We start from the raw sequence: 20143 nt of genomic DNA, 5'->3' as shown, positions 1-20143 counted from the left end.
ACTCTGGTTGTGGCTCCTCTCTGCATCCGTGCCTAGATGCTGGACTGGCATCAACAGCCATCTCTTCAGAGAATGATCCTTTTATCCCAGCAGCCCCTACACAGTCTCGATGCTAGCCTGAAGAAATGTTGTACCTGGGATTCCTGAAGGATAATGACAGTTGCTCAGGTCTCCAGTAGCTGATTCCCGTGGTCACAGACACATTAAATATTCATTGAGTAGAAGCCTTTTTGTTCAGGAATCTGGTTAGCTGCTGCCTCGATGCAGCCTAAGTCAACTGATGATTTCCTGGAACAAGGAAACCATTGATGACAGCAAACCCCTACACCCTCTGTGCCTGCATTGGCCTGTTTCAAATTAATGTAGTTCTCTGCACTTTTGAAGAGGGCAGATGTTGTCTGCCAGGTAACATATGACTGCAAGATGCCACCCAGGTCTGCAGTTGATCCTTGGAACCATTTAGATACATAAAAATTCAGCATCTTCACAACTACAGATAGAGGACCATCAACAGGGTCCTGAGGCATCAGGTCAGTGTAAACCAGAGTACCAATGTCTGAGACCATCGACCTGGATAGAATCTCTGGTCCCTCCAGGAGTGCACCCCTTGCCATATGGTTCCCAGTGGCGGAGTGGCTTCAATGGAAATTTCCATTGACAGCAGCAGGATCAGAGGATCCCACTACCAACAAATGGTATACCACCTCCCAACACTGAAGAAAGTGCTGAGGGGAGGCCAGAGACTCTCAGTCAGCATTAGGTAAAAGGAAGAGGCTTGCAATGTTGCCAAAAAATGTCATTGCCCAAGGATTGGGAGGATTTTAGAACTCTGCAAAGGATGGCCAAGAAATTGATAAAGAAAAAAAGAGATCAAGGATAAACTAGCAAGCGGCATAAAAACATATTGGGCCAAACATCCTTGGAGTGGTAGAGTCAGATTGGCACTCCTCTTGTATTTTTTTAAAACTTTCAAACTTTTCCATTCTGGCCCAACTCAGGTTGGTTGAGATGCGCATGGCACGCATTGCCATGGTTCTATCCAGGGCTTCAGAGTCAGATGCAAGGAGCCAATGCTCCATTTCTTAGGGCACTAGCTACCATAACTCAGGTAGTTGTAAATGTTCAGCCACATGCGAAGAAAGCAGTTAGAATATGGGGATTGGGCACATGGGGCTGGGAGCTTGCATAACCTAGCTGTAAAGGTTAAGATTTTATTCATTGTTTTGGTTCCCTCAGAAGAAATAGTTTCAGTATATCTGCCCTCTCATATCCTTTAATTCCATAAAAATTGTAATTAGATCACCTTTCACACTTAACCCTGCTAGTAATCCTGATCCAACATGCTCAGAAATTAATTTGCCCATTTCTAATGAACAAACATTATGTTTGAAAGAAAATTGATCCTTAGTTTGTCAGGGTTTCTGAATACTTAAGTTGCTTGAGCAGAGGAAGGAGCAAGTGAAGCAGGGAATATGCTTTATACTTTCAAACTTATGGTCAATTGACATCGCTAAATCCAACAACACAGATTCTTCCTTTTAATTCACTATTGGGAAGCAAAAGGAGGAAATACTTGCATTTATATAGCACCTTACACAACCTCAGGAAGTCTTTACTGTCAATTAAGTACATTTGAAGCATACATAACATTGCAAATGTGGTAGCAACATCTTACAAATAGCAATATAATAACCAGATAACTTGTTTTTTGTGATGCTGGTTGAGGATAAACATTGGCCAGAACACTGGCATAATTTCCCCAATCTTCTTCAAAATAGTGTCATGGAATCTTTTAAGTACATCTGAGGGAGCAGATAAAGCACTGGTTTAGCATCTCATCCAGAATTCAGAACTGCTGTCAAGAGTGTCAGCCTAGCTGTTTGTGATCAAGTCTCTGAGATGGGACTGAAACTCACAACCTACTCACTCAGCCATCCCTGACATTACAAAAGATCTGATTCCTAAATCAGCTGTAACATTACTACATTCTGTAGCTCAAAAGCTTTTCATTGTTACTACAGCAAAGAATTGTGGCCGGCTCTGGAATATGCCCACAAAATAAATATTGGAATCTGAAATTGAAACAGTAGCTGCTCCACAACTGGCACGTAATGATTAATTGTTGGTTTGAATTAAAGCTCAAATATTTTACTTTTATTAACAGATTAAATATTTTGAATTACAGCACATCTTAAACTCAGCTGCCATAATAATTGCTTTGAATTCAAAAAAAGCATCAGCTTGAAATGTCATGGATAACATTAAACCAATCATTTTATCGTCATGTTTAGAAATAATTGTTTGGTTTAATCTTTATCAGTTCATTTTTGCATAAGGTGTTTGAAAATCACAAGGGTTTATAATCATAATAAATTGTCTGGCATAAGAGAGAGCAAAGAGTTGGATATTTATATTTCCTTTCAGTTGATTAGAAACAGGGAAAAGGCAGTCTAAAAGAACTTCTATTTACATAGTGCCTTTAATTTAGTAAACTGTCCGATGGTGCTCCACAAGATTATCAAACAAAATTTAACAACAAGCAACTAAGATGGTGTGAGGCAGACGGCCAAAAGTTAATCAAAGAGTAAGATTTTAAGACAGAGGTAGTGAGGCAGAGAGGTTTAGGAAGGAATTCTGGAGCTCAAGGCCACAGAAGCCAATGGTGAATCAATTCAAATCAAGAATGCACAAAAGGTCAAAATTGCAGACACACAAAGATCTCAACAGGCTGAAGAAAGTTAGTGATAGGAATGGGTGAGGACGTGGATGGATTTCAGAAGAAGGATGAGAATATTAAAATTGAGGTTTTGGCTTTACTAGGATCAACACAGGAGTGATTGTTGAATGGAATTTGGTAAGAATTAGGATATGGACAGAGAGTATTGTGAGAGTTTAGGTCACTGTAGGGTAGAAGGGTAGAAGAGAGGAGGCCAGCCAGAGAGCAATTAGGATAGTCAAGTCTAAAAGTAACAAAAAAAAGTAGATGAAGTTTCAACAGCAGGTAAGCCGAATCTAGGAAGTCGATGATACAGATGTGTAGCTAGGCGGTTTTGATGTTAGAGCAGAAAAGCGGTTGGAAGCTCACCTCAGGGTTAAATGAACAAGGTTCAGCCTCAAACAGTTGTTAGGACGAGGGATGGCTTTGACAAACTGATATTTTCATCCCCGTGTCTCTGCCATTCCTCTGTCTCATTAAATCATGGTTTTAAATATTTGAGCCAATCTTGTGTCTATGTTCTGGACAACATATACTAATTTAACATTTTTTTTCAGTGTCTGTTATTATCCAGAGTGGTTTGAAATCTAAGCTTATGTTTTCTTCTGCTGGATTCCCCTGTCCATAAAGACATTCCCCTCTTCCACCATCAATTCATTGCACTGTTTTAATTAAGGCTTGTCCAACACCTTGGCCCCACGCCTCTCTATCCTGGCCTGTTCATCCTGTGCTTAAAATGCCAATAAGTTGAAGATTCTGCAAGAAGCTACTGCCCCAGTCACAAACCATTTACTCCCACTCAGCAGAAAATGCGAATCAGAAATTCAGATTGGAGGAATAACAACCAGTGTGTTTCCTTCAGTGTGTGGCCTGAATGGAGGGAGAGTGGGGAAGGCTACTACCAGGACTAGGGGGAAGAAGAGAGGTGCTAAAGAGAAGGAGGTGGGAGACAAGTAAAAGAGAGAGAGAGAGAGAGAGAGACTGCTAGGTAGAGCAGAGAGAGATTGCTGGGGCCGGGTGGGACGGGGGGGGAGGGGTGGGGGGAATTGCTTTTGGGGGTGGGGGGGAGGTGGCAGGGGGAAGGGAGCCAATGAGGATTTTATTTATTGCTTTGATGTGTATTTCCTTTATTTTTGTTCAACGAGTTGTTCATTTTGTCACACTTCAACCTTTTTTTTGAATTTCACGTTTACTGTTGAGTCAAATCTTTTCTTTCTGACTTGTACTCATCAGCCCAGTCCCTTGAAAAAAATTGAAACATTGCCTCTTGCATGAAATGGATGGTCAAGCCGGTTTTAAACACTGCATTCTCTGGGTGATTTGATTTTACATACCCTTTCTTTTAAGCCAAAGGACATTTTGCTGTAAACTTATAAAATTTAAATGGTGATAAAGATTGGATATTAAATTTCTGTAATATGAAAGAAGATGGGAAGATGGGAAAACTTTTTCAATACATAAAAAGGTAAGAGAGGCAAAAATAGACACTGGACTACTGAAAAATGAGGCTGGAGAAGAAACAAAAGAAATGGCAGAGGAACTGAATAGTTACTGTGCATCTGACTTCACGGTGGAAGACACCACTAGGATGACAAGAGCTCCAGGAGAATCGGGGGCACAGGTGAGTGTAGTGGCATCACTAAGGAGAAGGTTCTAGGGACACTGAAAGGTCTGAAGGTGAATAAATCACCTGGACTGGATGGAATATACCCCAGAGTTCTAAAAGAGATAGTTGAGGAAATTGTGGAGGCATTGGTGATGATCTTTCAGCAATCATGGAGGGTCCCAGAGGACTGGAAAGTAGCTAATGTAACACTGCTGTTTAAGAAGGGAGGGAGGCAACAGACAGGAAATTACAGGCTGGTTAGCCTGACTTCGATCACTGGCAAGATTTTAGAATCCACTATTAATGATGAGATTGCGGAGTACTTGGACTGAGTCAGTACGGCTTTGTCAAGGGGAGACCTGACAAATCTGTTAGTGTTCCTTGAGGAGATAACAAGGAAGTTAGATAAAGGAGAACTACTGGACATGATTTATTTAGATTTCCCAGAAGGCCTTTGACAAGGTGCTGCATAGGAGACTGTTAAATAAGTTAAGTACCCATGGTAGGATCTTAAGGGTAAGATCTTAGCATGGATAGAGGATTGGCTGACTGGCAGCAGAGAATGGGGATAAAGGGGTCTTTTTCAGGATGGCAGCTGGTGACTAATGGTGTGCCTCGGGGAGAGTGCTGGGACCGCAACTTTTCACAATTTACATTAACAATTTGGAAAAAGGAACTGAAAATACTGTTGCTAAGTTTGCAGATGATATGTAGAGGAACAAGTAGTTTTGAGGAAGCTGGAAGCTGCAGGAGGACTTGGACATGTTAGAAGAGTGGGAAAAGAAGTGGCAGATGGAATACAATATGGAAAAGTATGCACTTTGGAAGGAGGAATAGAGGAATGTTTAGAAAATCAGAAACTCAAAGGGACTTAAGAATCCTTGTTCAAGATTCTCAAGGTTAATGTGCAGGTCCAGTCAGTAGTTAGGAAGGCAAATGCAGTGTTAACATTCATGTCAAGAGGGCAGGAATACAATTGTAGGAATGTACTTCTGAGGCTGTATAAGGCTCTGGTCAGACCCCATTTGGAGTACTGTGAGCAGTTTTATCTAAGGATGGATGTGCTGGCTTTGAAGAGAGTCCAGAGGAGGTTCACAAGAACGTTCCCTGGAATGAAGAGCTTGTCATATGAGGAACAGTTGAGAACTTTGGGTCTGAGTGGATGTGGAGAAGGTGTTTCCACTAGTAGGAGAAACTAGAACCAGGAGGTACAACCTCAGGCTAAAGGGATGATCCTTTAAAACAGAGATGAGGAAGAATTTCTTCAGCCAGAGAGTGATGAATCTGCGGAACTCTGCCACAGAAGGCAGTGGAAGCCAATTCGATTTTCAAGTTTGCTGACGACACCACTTCAGAGGGTTGGATCTCGATGATGAGAAGAATACAGAAATGAGATAGAGAATCTAGTGAACTGGTGTGGCGACAGTAATCTCTCCCTCAATGTCAACAAAACAAAGGAGATTGTCATTGACTTCAGGAAGCATAAAGGAGGCCATCATCAATGGGGACGAAATAGAAAGGGTCGAGAGCTTCAAGTTCTTTGGGTGTCCAGATCACCAACAATCTGTCCTGGTCCCACCATGCTGAAGTATAGTTAAGAAAGCCCTCCAATGCCTCTACTTTCTCAGAAGACTAAGGAAATTTGGCATGTCAGCTATGACTCTCACCAACTTTTATAGATGCATCATAGAAAGTTTCTTTTGGTTGTATCACTGCTTAGTATGGCTCCTGCTCTGCCCAGGACCACAAGAAACCAAAGGTCAAGATTGTAGCCCAACCCATCATGCAAAGGTTTCTGATAGACATGAGAATTAAAGGCTTTGGGGAGAAAGCGGGAAAGTGGAACTGATCCACTTCATATCAGCCATGATCTTATTGAATGGTGGGGCAGGCTCAAAGGACTAGATGGCCCATTCCTGCTCCTGTTTCTTATGTTCTTAAACCAGCCTCCCATCCATTGACTCTGTCTATACTTCCCGCTGTCTTGGCAAAGCAGCCAGCATAATTAAGGATCCCACGTACCCCAGACATTCTTTCTTCCACTTTCTTCCGTCAGGAAAAAAATACAAAAGTCTGAAGTCACGTACCAACTCAGGAGCAGCTTCTTCCCTGCTGTCGTCAGACTTTTGAATGGACGTACCTCGCACTAGGTTGATCTTTCTCTACACTCTAGCTATGACTGTAACATTACATTATGCACTCTCCTGTTTTCTTCTCTAAGAATGGTATGCTCTGTCTGTATAGCACACAAGAAACAACATTTTTTCACTGTATACTAATGCATGTGACAACGATAAATCAAAGTCATTGAGTGTCTTTAAGACAGAGATAGATAGGTTCTTGATTAATAAGGGGATCGGGGTTATAGGGAAAAGGCAGGAGAATATGGATGAGAAAAATATCAGCCATGATTGAATGACAGCGCAGACTTAATGGGTCGAGTGGCCTAATTCTGCCCCAATGGCTTATGGATAGCTATTTTCCATGATCCAGTTTTATAATTTGGTTTAACATTTTTATTTCATTTTCCAACAGCCATATTTTCCCTTGCTGCATTTTCATTATTAATTCATATTCTGTAACCAATTTGTATAGCACACACTTCTGTGCGAACAATGAACATTTGACCTTGCATTACATGAATAATTTAAATGCACATAAATGAGAGTTGTCTCCATTGGAGTACATAGAATAACTGGTAGTCATTTCCTTTATATGAGCTCCCCTTCAGTACATACAAAACTCAACTTAGAAGAGAGATGTACGAGAATTCATTAGTCTAACCACACTGAAATGAATGGTTAAGCTTTTAACCAGAATCTCTTGCATTCTCCTGTAGACTCATACCTGAACTGAATGTTAACGAGATGAGGCTGAGATCCATCTGACTGCCAATATGTTTCCAGGTTATCATCACGTAGCTGATCTACACCAAAGCCTGTTAAAACAATTAAAGCACTTCAGTTTGTACATATTTTGTTTAATGGAGTCAAATGCTTCAAGCTTTCAACTGATGACTGCTTACAAGAATAAAGCCTAACGTTACGCTTTGAACTTTAGCAGCAACATCTTTTAACTTTGATTCTTGGCTTGGTATGTCTGTACATTTTATAAATTTTCCCACAGAGGCTGTAGATATGGATATCCATCAGGAGAGATAAGCTTGTAAAAGACTTTATATAATTACATTTTCACACTCAATTTAAAGTCAAAACTGTTTTACAATCCCCCATCATTTAACATCTCTACACCTAAAAAGCGGTTGCTTCAGCAGACAAAAAATGCCAATGATAAGAACATAAGAAATAGGAGCAGGAGTAGGCCATCTAGCCCTTCGAGCCTGCCCCGCCATTCAATAAGATCATGGCTGATCTGTCGTGGCTCAGTTCCACATTCCCGCCCTCTCCCCATAACCCTTAATCCCCTCTCTTATCAAAAACCCATCAACCCGCGTCTTAAAAATATTTAGCGAGGTAGCCTCCACCACTTCAACGGGCAGAGAATTCCAGAGATTCACCACCCTTTGAGTGAAGAAGTTTCTCAACTCCGTTCTAAACCGCCCCCCCTTTATCTTGAGGCTGTGCCCCCTAATCCTACTATCCTTTCTGAGCGGGAAGAATCTCTCCACCTCTATCCTATCCATCCCATTCATCATCTTATACGTCTCAGATTTGCATTATCAATTTCAAAATTGCTAAGTCTGAAGCCTTTTGTACTATGTTCGCAGAACTACATACAGGTTGACACTAAATTCCCTTTGCAACATTATGTCTAACATAACAGCAAAAAAAGTACAAAATAACCCAGAAAAAACCTACTAAAGGTCTAATTTCTAATTTGATGTAATGCCTGATGTTGGAAGTCAGTTCCCTCATTCTGGTAAAGAACACGCCCATTAGTGTTCAGATTATGAAACATCACTACTTAACACTTGTTGCTAAAAACAAATTAATTGGTTGTTCATTTAGAAAGATGAGTAGGCCATTCAGCCCCTTGTACCTGTTCCGCCATTCAATGAGATCATAGCTGATCTGTGGCTTAACTCCCAATAAATTCCTCAGGACTTCTGGCAAGTTATCCTCCTTTTCTACAGTAAATACAGTAGTAATTATTCAACATGTCTGCCATTTTCCCAGTTATTGACAATATCTTTAGTGGACCAACATTGCTCCTGACCAGCCTTCCCTTCATGTAACTATTAAATCTCTTCTTATTGATTTTTATATCCCTTGCAAATTTCTTTTCACAATCCTTTGAGTGGCTTTTATATGCTACTTTGCTTTTCTATCCTCGTCTTTGTATTTTCCCATTCAGCAAGATCTTGGGCTGTTTTTGCATTTTTGTAAACGTTTTCTTTTAGTTTTATACTGTCCCTTATCTCATTAGTTGTCCATGGCTGTCTTTTCTGCAAAGTTGTGCTTTTCCTTCTCAGGTGTTTTTTTTTAAATATCCTTCATTGTTCTTCAGTTGTTTTACTCATAAACAGATTTTCCCATTTTACTATGGAAAGTCTCTATCTCATTAAGGTCAACCGTACCCAAATCTAAAATTCTAGTAGCTGTATCACGCATTCACTTTCAAATACTAGATTAAAATTAATCCATATTATTATCACTATTTGATAAATGTTCATGTACAGTTCGGCTGCTAATTAAATCAAGTTCATTATTAAATCCAATATTGCTTCTCTCCTTGTTGTATTCAGGACACATTGCTGGAGGAAACTGTTCCACCCATCTGAGGCAGTTACGTTAAAGCTAAAATCCTCAATTAATACTACTCTGTTTTTGCCCAATTTCTGCATTTTTACAATCTAGCACTTCAGAACTGCCACCAGGGGATCTATGCACAACACGTATTACAGTTTTAGATCCTTTACTGTTCCTCAGTTCCACCCATAAAGTCTTGATGCTTTTCCCTCAAAATATCCTCCCTCACCACTGAAGTTATTTTGTTTCCAATCAGTAAGATACTTTACCCCCTCTGCCACTTTCCCTAACTGTCCTGTAAACCTTATTAACTGGGTATATTTAGTTCCCAATCTCAACCACCCTGCAACCATGTCTCAGTAATGTCTATTATATTATAATCTCCAAACTGAATTTGTACCTGCAGCTCACTTAATTTATTCCTTACACTCGGTGCATTTGTATTCAGAACTTTTATTTGGGCCATTCTAGCCTGCCTCTCAGTACTTATGTTTTATTCACCAGTTTATCATTTCTAGTTAAATCAACATACTTCTAATAGTTTTGCCATTACTTGGTGTACCCGGATTAGGATTCCTAACTATTTCTTTACTCTGTGTGCTGTTACTTGTTTTTGAAACTATCTTGACTGCCCCCGAGGTCTCCCCATCCCACATTCCAAACAAAGTAATTTGTTTGACAGGAAGAACTTTTGATGTCTTGAGGATGCAACACAATATTATTTGATGCAAGTTCTTTCTTCGTTCTATGTCTGAGTTGGTTGGGAAATAATCGGAACAAAAGCAAATGAAAAATTAAGTGATTTTATAAAATCCACAACCAAATTACAGAGCTACCTGGTTTACATGAGGATAGGGACCAAACAGCCTGTGAACCTATCTCTCGTACTGTACCAGTTCTTTCCAGCTGTTTTGGATCTTCTCCAGGTGGCGTTTTATTTGGGGTGGTCATTTTTAGTTTTGATCTGCAATATACAACAGAATGATCATTGAAAGGAACAGTTATTTAAAACAGATTTACTCATTTCAGATTCACTCATTTTTCATATGTATGTATCTTACTTGCACATCTATCAAAGATGTGGAGACGCTGACATTGGACTGGGGGAGTGACTCACCTAATGAAGGCACAGCCTTCCAAAAGATCGTGTTACCAAATAAACCTGTTGGACTTTAACCTGGTGTTATGAGACTTCTTACTGACTTTAAGAAATCTCAACACCAGGTTAAGGTCCAACAGGTTTATTTGGTACCATGAGCTTTTGGAGCACTGCCCCTTCATCAGCTGAGTGACTCACCTGATGAAGGGACAGCCTTCCGAAAGCTTGTGCTACCAAATAAACCTGTTGGACCTTAACCTGATGTTGTGAGATTTCTTACTATGTATATCAAATATTGGCCATATTTATTATGGTGCTAAGGCTGTGGAGCTTCACAAATAAGCATCAGAAAAGCTGAGGTTGTTCTCATTAGAACAGAGAAAGAAATAGTGGCTTTATAAAAGGTATTCAAATCATGAGTGGTATCTATTAGTATCAAGGGATCACAGATTTGTAAACCCAACAAAAACTTGGTACTTAATTCTACTAATAGACAAAGGGTTGAAATATCAAAGCACAAATGCTGATACCTATAATGAGTGTAAAGATAAAATATGATTGAAGGACTCCATAAGAAATCTCAGTTAATGTTTTGAAATGGATACAGTGATTATTGTTCATGCACTTTTGAAAATAAGAGTTGTGAAAGCATTTCCTGTTTTCATCAGAGGTGCTGTTAGGGTTTAGATTTTCAGAAGATGGATGACTAAGGTAATCAAAAGTGAAGAATGTGTGACTTTAACTTTGGGTTTCATGTTTACAGAAAATTTAAAATTGGGAACAAATTCCCTAACAGGTGTGCAACAGATTTTAGATGCACTTTTAGTAGCACCACTTTAAAATGTGCCATGAGGTTATTAAATTCCAGCTCAAGGAATGAGAGGTAGTGAGAGAATACAGATCACTATACTCCCACAAGATGTGCAACTGCTTTTTAGTCTATGATTTCTCGTTTCCTTACTGTTTTCCTTTGGTGTTTCTTGTTCTAGCTCATGATAAAGCAGCATTTATATTGGAAAAAAAAAACAAAATACTAGAAATGCTGGAAATCTAAACAAAAAAGTGCTGAAAGCAAGAAAGAGGGAAAGGAGGGTATGCTTGGTTTCCTTATTGAATGTAATGCATCATTATGATGGTATAATAATCACAATATAGATTTTAAACTTATTTGTAAATACTATCTTCATTAGAAGTGTTCATTTCTTGAATATTAAAGGTCAGCTCCTCCATACAATTTCCATACCCTGATGTGTCTTTTTTTATTGAATTAAGAATTTTAAGTTAATACTTTAAAATCAATCGAATTTCATACTGAACAGGAGCAGTATAGATAAATTTAAGGAAGGTGGTCAGTCAAAAAAGTAGAAAAAGAATGGGAATTTCCTTTGTTTTAATGGGGAAATATCATCTATTCACATTCCAGTAGTTTTATAATGTTCCAACTATCACAAAAGTGAAGATTTCACAACGTAGCTAACAGCACCACCTACTGCCTAAAACTAAAGAAATACGCTCACAAATGGCAATTTCTCGAAGAAAATAATTTGCCATTATTCATATAATTCTACAATGCAGAAGGAGGCCATTTGGCCCATCAAGTCTGCTTCAATCTCAATCCCACCCAGGCCTTCTTGCCATAACTCTAGCTTGCATTTACCCTAGCTAGTCCCCCTGACACTAACAGGCAATTTAGTGTGGCAAATTAATCTAACCCACACATCTTTGGAGTGTGGGAGGAAACCAGAGCACCCAGAGGAAACCCACACAGACACCGGGAGAACGTGCAAACTCCAAACAGACAGTGACCCAATCCGGGAATCAAACCCGGGTACCTGGTGCTGTGAGGCAGCAGTACTAACCACTGTGCCACCATGTCGCCCTTTCATATGGCGCCTTTCACAACCACCAAATGTCTCAAAGTGCTTTACATTCAATAAAGTACTTTGTAAATAGGAACCACAGCAGCCAATATGCACACAGCAAATTTTCACAAGTAACACTGTAATAATGACCAGATGATCTGTTTTTGTGATGTCGATTAAGGAATAAATATTGGCCAGGGCACCCGTCAGGATCATTTATATCCAATCAATTAGGCAGATGGCATCTCAGTTTGAAATCTCATCTGAAAGTTTGCACCTTGACTGTGCAGCACTCCTTCAGTACTACAATGGAGTTTTGATTTTTGTATTTAAGCCATGGAGTGGATTTGAAACTAGAATCTTGCGACTCAGAAACGAGAGTGCTATCCAACTAAAGTGACAGCTGACACAGAATTTGAAGCATTTTGAGGTATAGTAGCGCAGATCAATAGCACGTAAAAGGAAGTGCAAGATATCAATTACCTTGATAGCTTCCTTTAATTACTGTTTTATTCCCCCCTTAGATCACAAATATGTATATAACGAACATAGATGTGACATCCAAAGTTAGATCATCAATGGTGAAGTTAACTCACCAGGAACCAGGACAATTTCAAATTCTTCCTCAAATAATGAAATGAGACACAGTTTCTGTTTCTATCCAGTAAGAGAATTTGCTGTGTGCTGAAACATTTTGTTATAAGAGCAGCATTGCAAATCTCCCACCCGCTAACAGTGAAGGAATGAGTATACAGCTGCCAACACGTATGAAAAATGCAAGTTTCATCAATTGCTTCTGTGATATGTCTGCTAAAACCTTCCACTTTATTTATGTTGCTCTGACTGCAAGCAAATGACCAGCTTCCACAGGATTCCTAGGTTTACATCCGTAATGGAGTAGCGTGGATCCAGGTCCAAAAATGTAGGCACAGCATGACTCGTTAGAACTTGATATCACCTGAACAAATTTCTGATGCCTAATAAAATGTTTTGTTTTATTTTTTCTTACTGAGACATGTACTGCATTCAGTCAAGGTGTTGTCAGTCTGTCTACCTCAATTTCTTTGGACTCTTGCTTCCCTCTTCCCCCAGCCTCCAAACTAGTAAGACAAAGCAGTTGGAATAGCCTTCCTGAAGGACAAATGTTAGGAATAATAATAAATAATAATAATAATAATAATAATAATAATAATAATAACAACAACAACAATAATAATAATAATAATAGCCATTGCTTAGTTAGTTGCACTCTTACCCAAGTCAGACAGTTCTGGGTTCATATCTCATACTAGGAGTTAAGTGCAAAAATCGAGTTAGGCACTTCAATGGAGCACCAAGGGAGTGGGGATATGTTAAACAAAAGCCCTATCTGCCGTCTTATGTGGTTTCAAGTACCATGACAGCAATTCCCCTGATACAGTGAAATCACTAACATGTTAACATAACTGCTAGGAAATTCCTTACAGCTATTCCTGGACCACTAGCCCTAGCAACAAAACTTTAAAGTTCCATTAATGTTGGCTGAAGAAAGCATCATCTGACTGACAGCAGTCATGAGAAACAATAAACATGGTTAGACAACAAAGAGGAAATTGACACAGAAATTGAATTGTTCTTCACCATAGCAAGGAGGTAATGATGAATGAGATTCCGTACCAAATTCTGTAAATTTCTGGGTACTCATGGAAAAGAACAAGTGTTGTCTTAGGGTTAAGGTGCTAAATTGGGAGAAGGCTAGCTATGACTGGATTAGGCAGGATTTGGAGACTATTATTTGGGACAGGCTCTTTGAGGGTGAACCCACATCTGGCATGTGGGAGTCTTTTAAGGAGCCATTGATCGGACAGCAGGACAAGCATGTGCCTTTGAAAAGGAAGGGCAAGAAAGACAGGATTTGGGAATCGCGGATGACCATGGAAATTGCGAGTCCAATCAAAATGAAGAAGGATGCATACATAAGATCTAGGCAACTAAAAACAGATGAAGCATTTGAAGAATACAGAGGAAGTAGAAAAGAACGCAAACTGGGAGTTAGGAGAGCAAAAAGAGGTCACGAAATGTCCTCAGCAGGCAGAGCTAAGGAGAATCTCAAGGCATTTTATAGATATATTAGGAACAAGAGGGTAACTAAGAGAAAGAGTTGGTCCACTCAAAAGACAAAAGGAGGGAAATTATGCACTGAACCAAAGCAAGTGGGAGAGACTCTTAATGAGTACATTGCATTGGAATTCAAAGGAAAGGAACACATTGATTGTTGGTGTCTTGAAGGGGTGTGTAAACCCACTAGAGCAATCCAAGGGAGGAAATGTTAGGCATATTGAAAAGCATTAAAGTAGACAAATCCCCAAGGCCAGATGGCATCTATCCCAGATTACTGAGGGAGAGAAGAGAGGAAATTGCTGGGCCTCTAACAGAAATATTTGTTTCCTTGTTGGCCCCAAGTAAGGTCCCAGGGGATTAGGGGATAGCCATTGTTTTCCTGTTATTTAAGGAGGGTAGCAAGGACAACGAGTAATTATAGGCCGGTGAGCTTGACGTCAGCGATAGTGAAGTTTTTGGAGAAGATTCTTAGAGATAGGATCGATACACATTTGGAACTGAATTGTCTTATTAGCGATAGATAGCAGGTTTTGTACGAAGGGGGTCATGTCTCACTAATTTGAGTTTTTGAGGTGACAAAAATGATAGAAGAGGGAAGGGCCGTGGATGTTGTCTACATGGACTTTAATTGCACGTTTGACAAGCTCCATCACAGCAGACTAGTGCAATAGGTTAAATCACGTGAGGTCAAGGATGAAGTAGCTAGATGGATTCAGAACTGGCTTGGCCAAAGAAACAAGTCTCAGAACACCAGGTTAAAGTCCAACAAGTTTATTTGATAGCAAAAGCCACTAGCTTTTGGGCCGCTGACCCTTTGTCAGGTGAGTGGAGAGTTCTGATCACAAACGGGATATAAAGACATACACTCAGTTTACAGAATACTGTTTTTACAGCTAATCAAGTCTTAAAAGGTGCAGACAATGTGAGTGGAGATAGCATTAAGCATAGGTTAAAAGGGATGTGTATTGTCTCCAGACAGGACAGTAAGTGAGATTTTGCAAGCCCATGTCACACCGTAACCCCCAAGTCATGGGGGTTACAGTGTGACATGAACCCAAGATCCCAGTTGAGGCTGTCCTCATGTGTACGGAACTTGGCTAACAGTTTCTGCTCAGTGACTCTGCACTGCCGTGTGTCATGAAGGCCGCCTTGGAGAACACTTACCCAAAGATCAGAGGCCGAATACCCATGACCGCCAAAGTGTCCCCCAACAGGAAGAGAACAGTCTTGCCTGGTGATTGTGGAGCAGTGTTCATTCATTCGTTGTCATAGCGTCTGCATGGTCTGCCCAATGTACCATGCCTCGGGACATCCTTTCCTGCAGCGTTTCCTGCAGGTAGACAATGTTGGCCGAGTTGCAAGAGTACGCACTGTTGGATGGTGTTCTCACGTGAAATGATGGCATCTGTGTCGATGATCCGACATGTTTTGCAGAGGTTGCTGTGGCAGGGTTGTTCTCTTGAAGGCTGGGTAGTTTGCTGCGGACAATGGTCTGTTTGAGGTTGTACAGTTGTTTGAAGGTAAGAAGTGGGGATGGCCTTGGCGAGATGTTCATCTTCATCAATGACATGTTGAAGACTCTGGGGAAGACGTTGTAGCTTCTCCGCTCTGGGGAAGTACTGGACGACGAAGGGTATTCTGTCCACTGTGTCCCCTGTTTGTCTTCTGAGGAGGTCAATGCGATTTTTGGCCTTGGCACGTCAGAACTGTCAGTCGATGAGTCAAGCACCATATCCTGTTCTTATATGGCACTCGACTCATCAATCACCAGTTCCGATGTGCCACAGCCAAAAATTGCACCAACCTCCTCAGAATTCAAACAGGGGGCACTGGACAAAGTACCCTTTGTTGTCCAGTAATTCCCCAGAGTGGAGAAGCTACGACATCTTCTCCGGAGTCTTCAACATGTCATTGATGGAGACGAACATCTCACCAAGGCCATCCCCACACCCCAATTCTTGCCTTCAAACAACCGTACAACCTCAAACAGACCACTGTCTGCAGCAAACTACCCAGCTTTCAGAAGAAGTGACCACAACACTGCACAACCCTGCCACAGCAACCTCTGCAAGACATGCCAGATCATCGATACGGATGCCATCGTCTCACGTGAGAACACCATCCACCAAGTACAGGGTAGTACTCTTGCAACTCAGCCAACGTTGTCTACCTGATACGCTGCAGGAAAGGATGTCCCGAGGCATGGTACATTGGGGAAACCACGCAGATGCTACGACAATGGATGAACGAACACTGCTTGACAATCACGTGGCAAGACTGTTCTCTTTCTGTTGACGAACACTTCTTCTGATCTGGCCTCTGATCTTTGGGTAAGCATTCTCCAAGGCAGCCTTCACGACACATGATAGCACACAGTCACTGAGCAGAAACTGATAACCAAATTCCGCACACGTGAGGACAGCCTCAATCAGGATCTTGGGTTCATGTCACACTATTTGTAACCCCCATGACTTGCCTGGGCTTGCAAAATCTCACTTACTGTCTTGTCTGGAGACAATACATGTCTCTTTAACCTATGCTTAATGCTATTGCCACTCACATTGTCTGATTAGCTGCAAAGACTCACATTCTAATCAGTATTCTGTAAACTGAGTGTGTGCCTTTACATCCCCTGTTTGTGATCAGAACTCTCCACTCACCTGACAAAGGGTAAGAAGCCCAAAAGCTAAGGGATTTTGCTACCAAATAAACCTGTTGGACTTTAACCTGGTGTTGAAACTTCTTACTGTGTTTACCCCAGTCCAATGCCAGCATCTCCACATCTTGGCCAAAGAAGACAGAGGGTAGCGGTAGAAGGGTGTTTTTCCGAATGGAGGTCTATAACTAGTGGTGTTCCGCAGGGATCAGTGCTGGGACCTCTGTTGTTTGAAATATACATTAATGACTTGGAAGGAAACATAGTTGGTATACTAACAAGTTTGTGGATGATACTAAGATTACTGGAGTTGCAAATAGTTATGAAGACTGTCAGAGAATACAGCAGGATTTGGATAGGCTGGAAAATTGGGTGAAAAATGGCAGATGGAATTTATTTAGACAAATGCGAGGTGATGCATTTTTGTAGATCCAATGCAGGTGGAAGCTACAAAATAAATGGCACAATCATCAGGAGCACAGACACAAAGATCTGGGAGTACAGGTCCACAGATCCATAGAAGTGGCAGCACAGGTAGAAAAGCCGGTAAAGAAAGCATATGGCATGCTTGCCTTCACCAGCTAGGGAATTGAGTATAAAAGTGGGCAAATATTGTTACATTATATCAAGCTCGTTACACCATATTTGGAATACTGTGTCCAATTCTGGTCATCACACTACCAGAAGGACTTGGAGGCTTTGGAAGGAGTACAGAAAAAGTTTACCAGGGTGTTCTCCCAGGAGAAGGAGGATCCGAGTGGGCCTGAGGGTCTTCAGTGCATCTGTTTTAATGCGAGGAGTGTGACGGGTAAGACGGATGAACTTAGGGCCTTGATGTTCGTGAGGAATTTAGATGTGGTGGCAGTGACAGAGACATGGTTAAAGGAGGGGCAGGACTGGCAGCTAAATATTCCAGGGTATAAATGTTTTAGGTGTGATAGGGTTGAAAAGAGGAGGGGGAATGGCACTCTTAGTTAGGGAGCAGATCACAGCGGTGCAGAGGGAGGATAACATTGCGGGGGGGGGTGGGAATTGAGTCTCTGTGGGTGGAATTGAGGAATAGGAAGGGGGCCATTACTATGCTAGGAGTGTACTATAGGCCGCCCGACAGCCCGCGGGCAGTGTAAGAGGGTGTATGTAGGGACATTTTGGACAAGTGTAGGAAGAACAGGGTTGTTGTAGTGGGAGATTTTAATCTCCCTGGGGTGGATTGGAAGGTGCCTAGAGCTGGGGGGGGGGGGGGGGGGGGGGGGGGGTCGGACGGGGAGGAATTCGTAAGATGTGTATTGGAAGGATCCTTGCAACAGTATATAGATAGCCCAACTAGAGAGGGGGCTACACTGGATTTAGTTCTGGGCAATGAGCCGGGTCAGGTGGTTGAGGTTGTGGTAGGTGAACATGTGGCTAATAGTGACCACAACTCCGTTTACTTTAGGATACGAATGGAAAAAGATGAGAGCTGTCCAAAGGGGAGGGTGCTAAATTGGGGGAAGGCTAGATACAGCCAGATTAGGCAGGAGCTTAGGGATACAGACTGGGATAGGCTGTTGGAAGGCAAGACCACGTTAGGCGTGTGAGAGTCTTTCAAGGGAAAACTGCAATGGGTGCAGGAAAGGCATGTGCCAGTTAGGATGAAGGATGGGAAAGGTAGGATTAGAGAGCCCTGGATTACTAGAGATATAGAAGACCTGGTTAGGAAGAAACGAGAGGCGTATGTCAGGTCTAAACAGCTGGGAATGGAGAGAGCGTTGGAGGAATACAGAGAGTAGGAGAGATCTCAAAAGGGGAGTTAGGATAGCAAAGAGGGGGCATGAGATGGCTTTGGCAGGTAGGATTAAGGAGAATCCAAAGGCATTTTACTCCTATCTTAAGAGCAAAAGGGTGGCTAGAGGTAAAATTGGTCCCCTCAGGGACAGACGAGGAGAATTGTGCTTAGAGGCAGAGGGAATGGGGGAGATCCTGAATGAATACTTTGCGTCTGTATTCACGAAGGAGAGGGGCTTGATGTCTGGTACAGTCACCGAGGGAGCGGTAGACCAATTGAAAGATCTATCGATTACGAGGGAAGTAGTGTTACAGCTTTTTAGGTAGCATTAAAACTGATAAATCTCCGGGGCCTGATGGCATTTATCCTAGGCTGCTTAGGGAGGCAAGGGATGAGATTGCTGGGCCTCTGACGCAAATCTTTGTCTCTTCTTTGGACACAGGTGAGGTCCCAGAGGACTGGAGGATAGCGAACGTGGTACCGTTGTTTAAAAAGGGTAGGAGGGATAGCCCAGGTAACTATAGGCTGGTGAGTTTAACGTCAGTGGTAGGCAAGTTGATGGAGAGGATTCTTAGTGATAGGATGTATGAGCACTTACAGCGTTGCGATCTGATTAAGGATACGCAGCACGGCTTTTGTAAAGGGGAAGTCTTGCCTTACGAATCTGGTAGAATTCTTTGAGGAGGTGACAAAAATGGTCGACGAAGGGCGAGCTGTTGATGTCATCTATATGGATTTCAGTAAGGCGTTTGACAAAGTGCCTCATGGTAGGTTGGTACTGAAGATTAAAGCTCATGGGATATGTGGCCAGGTATCTAGATGGGTAGAGAACTGGCTTGCAAAGAGAAGTCAGAGAGTAGTAGTGGAGGGGTCCTTTTCTAGCTGGAGGTCTGTCACTAGTGGTGTGCCGCAAGGCTCAGTACTGGGACTTCTTCTCTTTGTAGTGTATATAAATGATTTGGAAGAGGGAGTAGTGGTGTGATCAGCAAATTTGCTGATGACACCAAGATGGCTGGATTGGCGGGCAGTGAGGAGCAGTGTCTGGCAATACAACAGGATATTGATAGGCTGGTATATTGGGCAGATACATCGCAAATGGAGTTTCATCCGGATAAACGTGAGGTGATGCATTTTGGCTGGAATAATGTAGGGGGGAGTTATATGATAAAGGGTAAGCCCATAAAGAGTATAGAATCGCAGCAAGACCTGGGGGTGCAAGTGCACAAGTCTTTGAAGGTGGCAGTACAAGTGGAGAGTGTGGTGAAGAAAGCCTATGGTATGTTAGCCTTTATAGGAAGGGGTATAGAATATAAGAGCTGGAGTCTAATGTTGCAGTTGTACAGAACGTTGGTTAGGCCGCATTTAGAGTACTGTGTCCAGTTCTGGTCACCTTGCTACCAGAAGGACGTAGAGACTCTGGAGAGAGTGCAGAGGAGGTTTACCAGGATGTTGCCTGGTATGGAAGGACTGGGGTATGAGGAAAGATTGAATAAATTGGGGCTCTTTTCCCTTGAAAGATGGCGACTGAGGGGGTATCTAATAGAAGTATATAAGATTATGAAGGGTATAGATAGAGTAAACAGAGGTAAGCTATTTCCTATGATAGAGACACATAGGACAAGGTGCCATG

The 20143-nt window shown here is 41.7% G+C and overlaps 1 protein-coding gene across 6 annotated transcripts in view; it reads right to left on the bottom strand.

Annotated features, from left to right (window-relative positions):
* Positions 1-20143, bottom strand: part of anapc10 (anaphase promoting complex subunit 10) — a 55293-nt gene that overhangs the window by 25904 nt on the left and 9246 nt on the right. For 4 of the 6 annotated variants that reach the window (XM_080199606.1, XM_080199590.1, XM_080199598.1 and 1 more), the window contains exons 2-3: positions 9868-9995; positions 7170-7260 (exon numbers count right to left, since the gene is read on the bottom strand). In XM_080199606.1, coding sequence (XP_080055732.1) covers positions 7170-7260; positions 9868-9982 — 206 coding nt within the window. In that variant the 5' untranslated portion in view covers positions 9983-9995. Of the gene's footprint in view, positions 1-7169; positions 7261-9867; positions 9996-13001; positions 13124-20143 lie in introns of all 6 variants that reach the window. The other 2 variants (XM_080199573.1, XM_080199617.1) reach the window with 2 other exon arrangements.

The sequence above is a fragment of the Carcharhinus amblyrhynchos genome, chromosome 1 (genome assembly GCF_965287045.1).
Source record: "Carcharhinus amblyrhynchos chromosome 1, sCarAmb.v2.hapA, whole genome shotgun sequence".
Classification (NCBI taxonomy): domain Eukaryota; kingdom Metazoa; phylum Chordata; class Chondrichthyes; order Carcharhiniformes; family Carcharhinidae; genus Carcharhinus; species Carcharhinus amblyrhynchos.
Note: the sequence above shows the minus strand (reverse complement) of the source record. Positions and strands in the feature narration are given on the sequence as shown.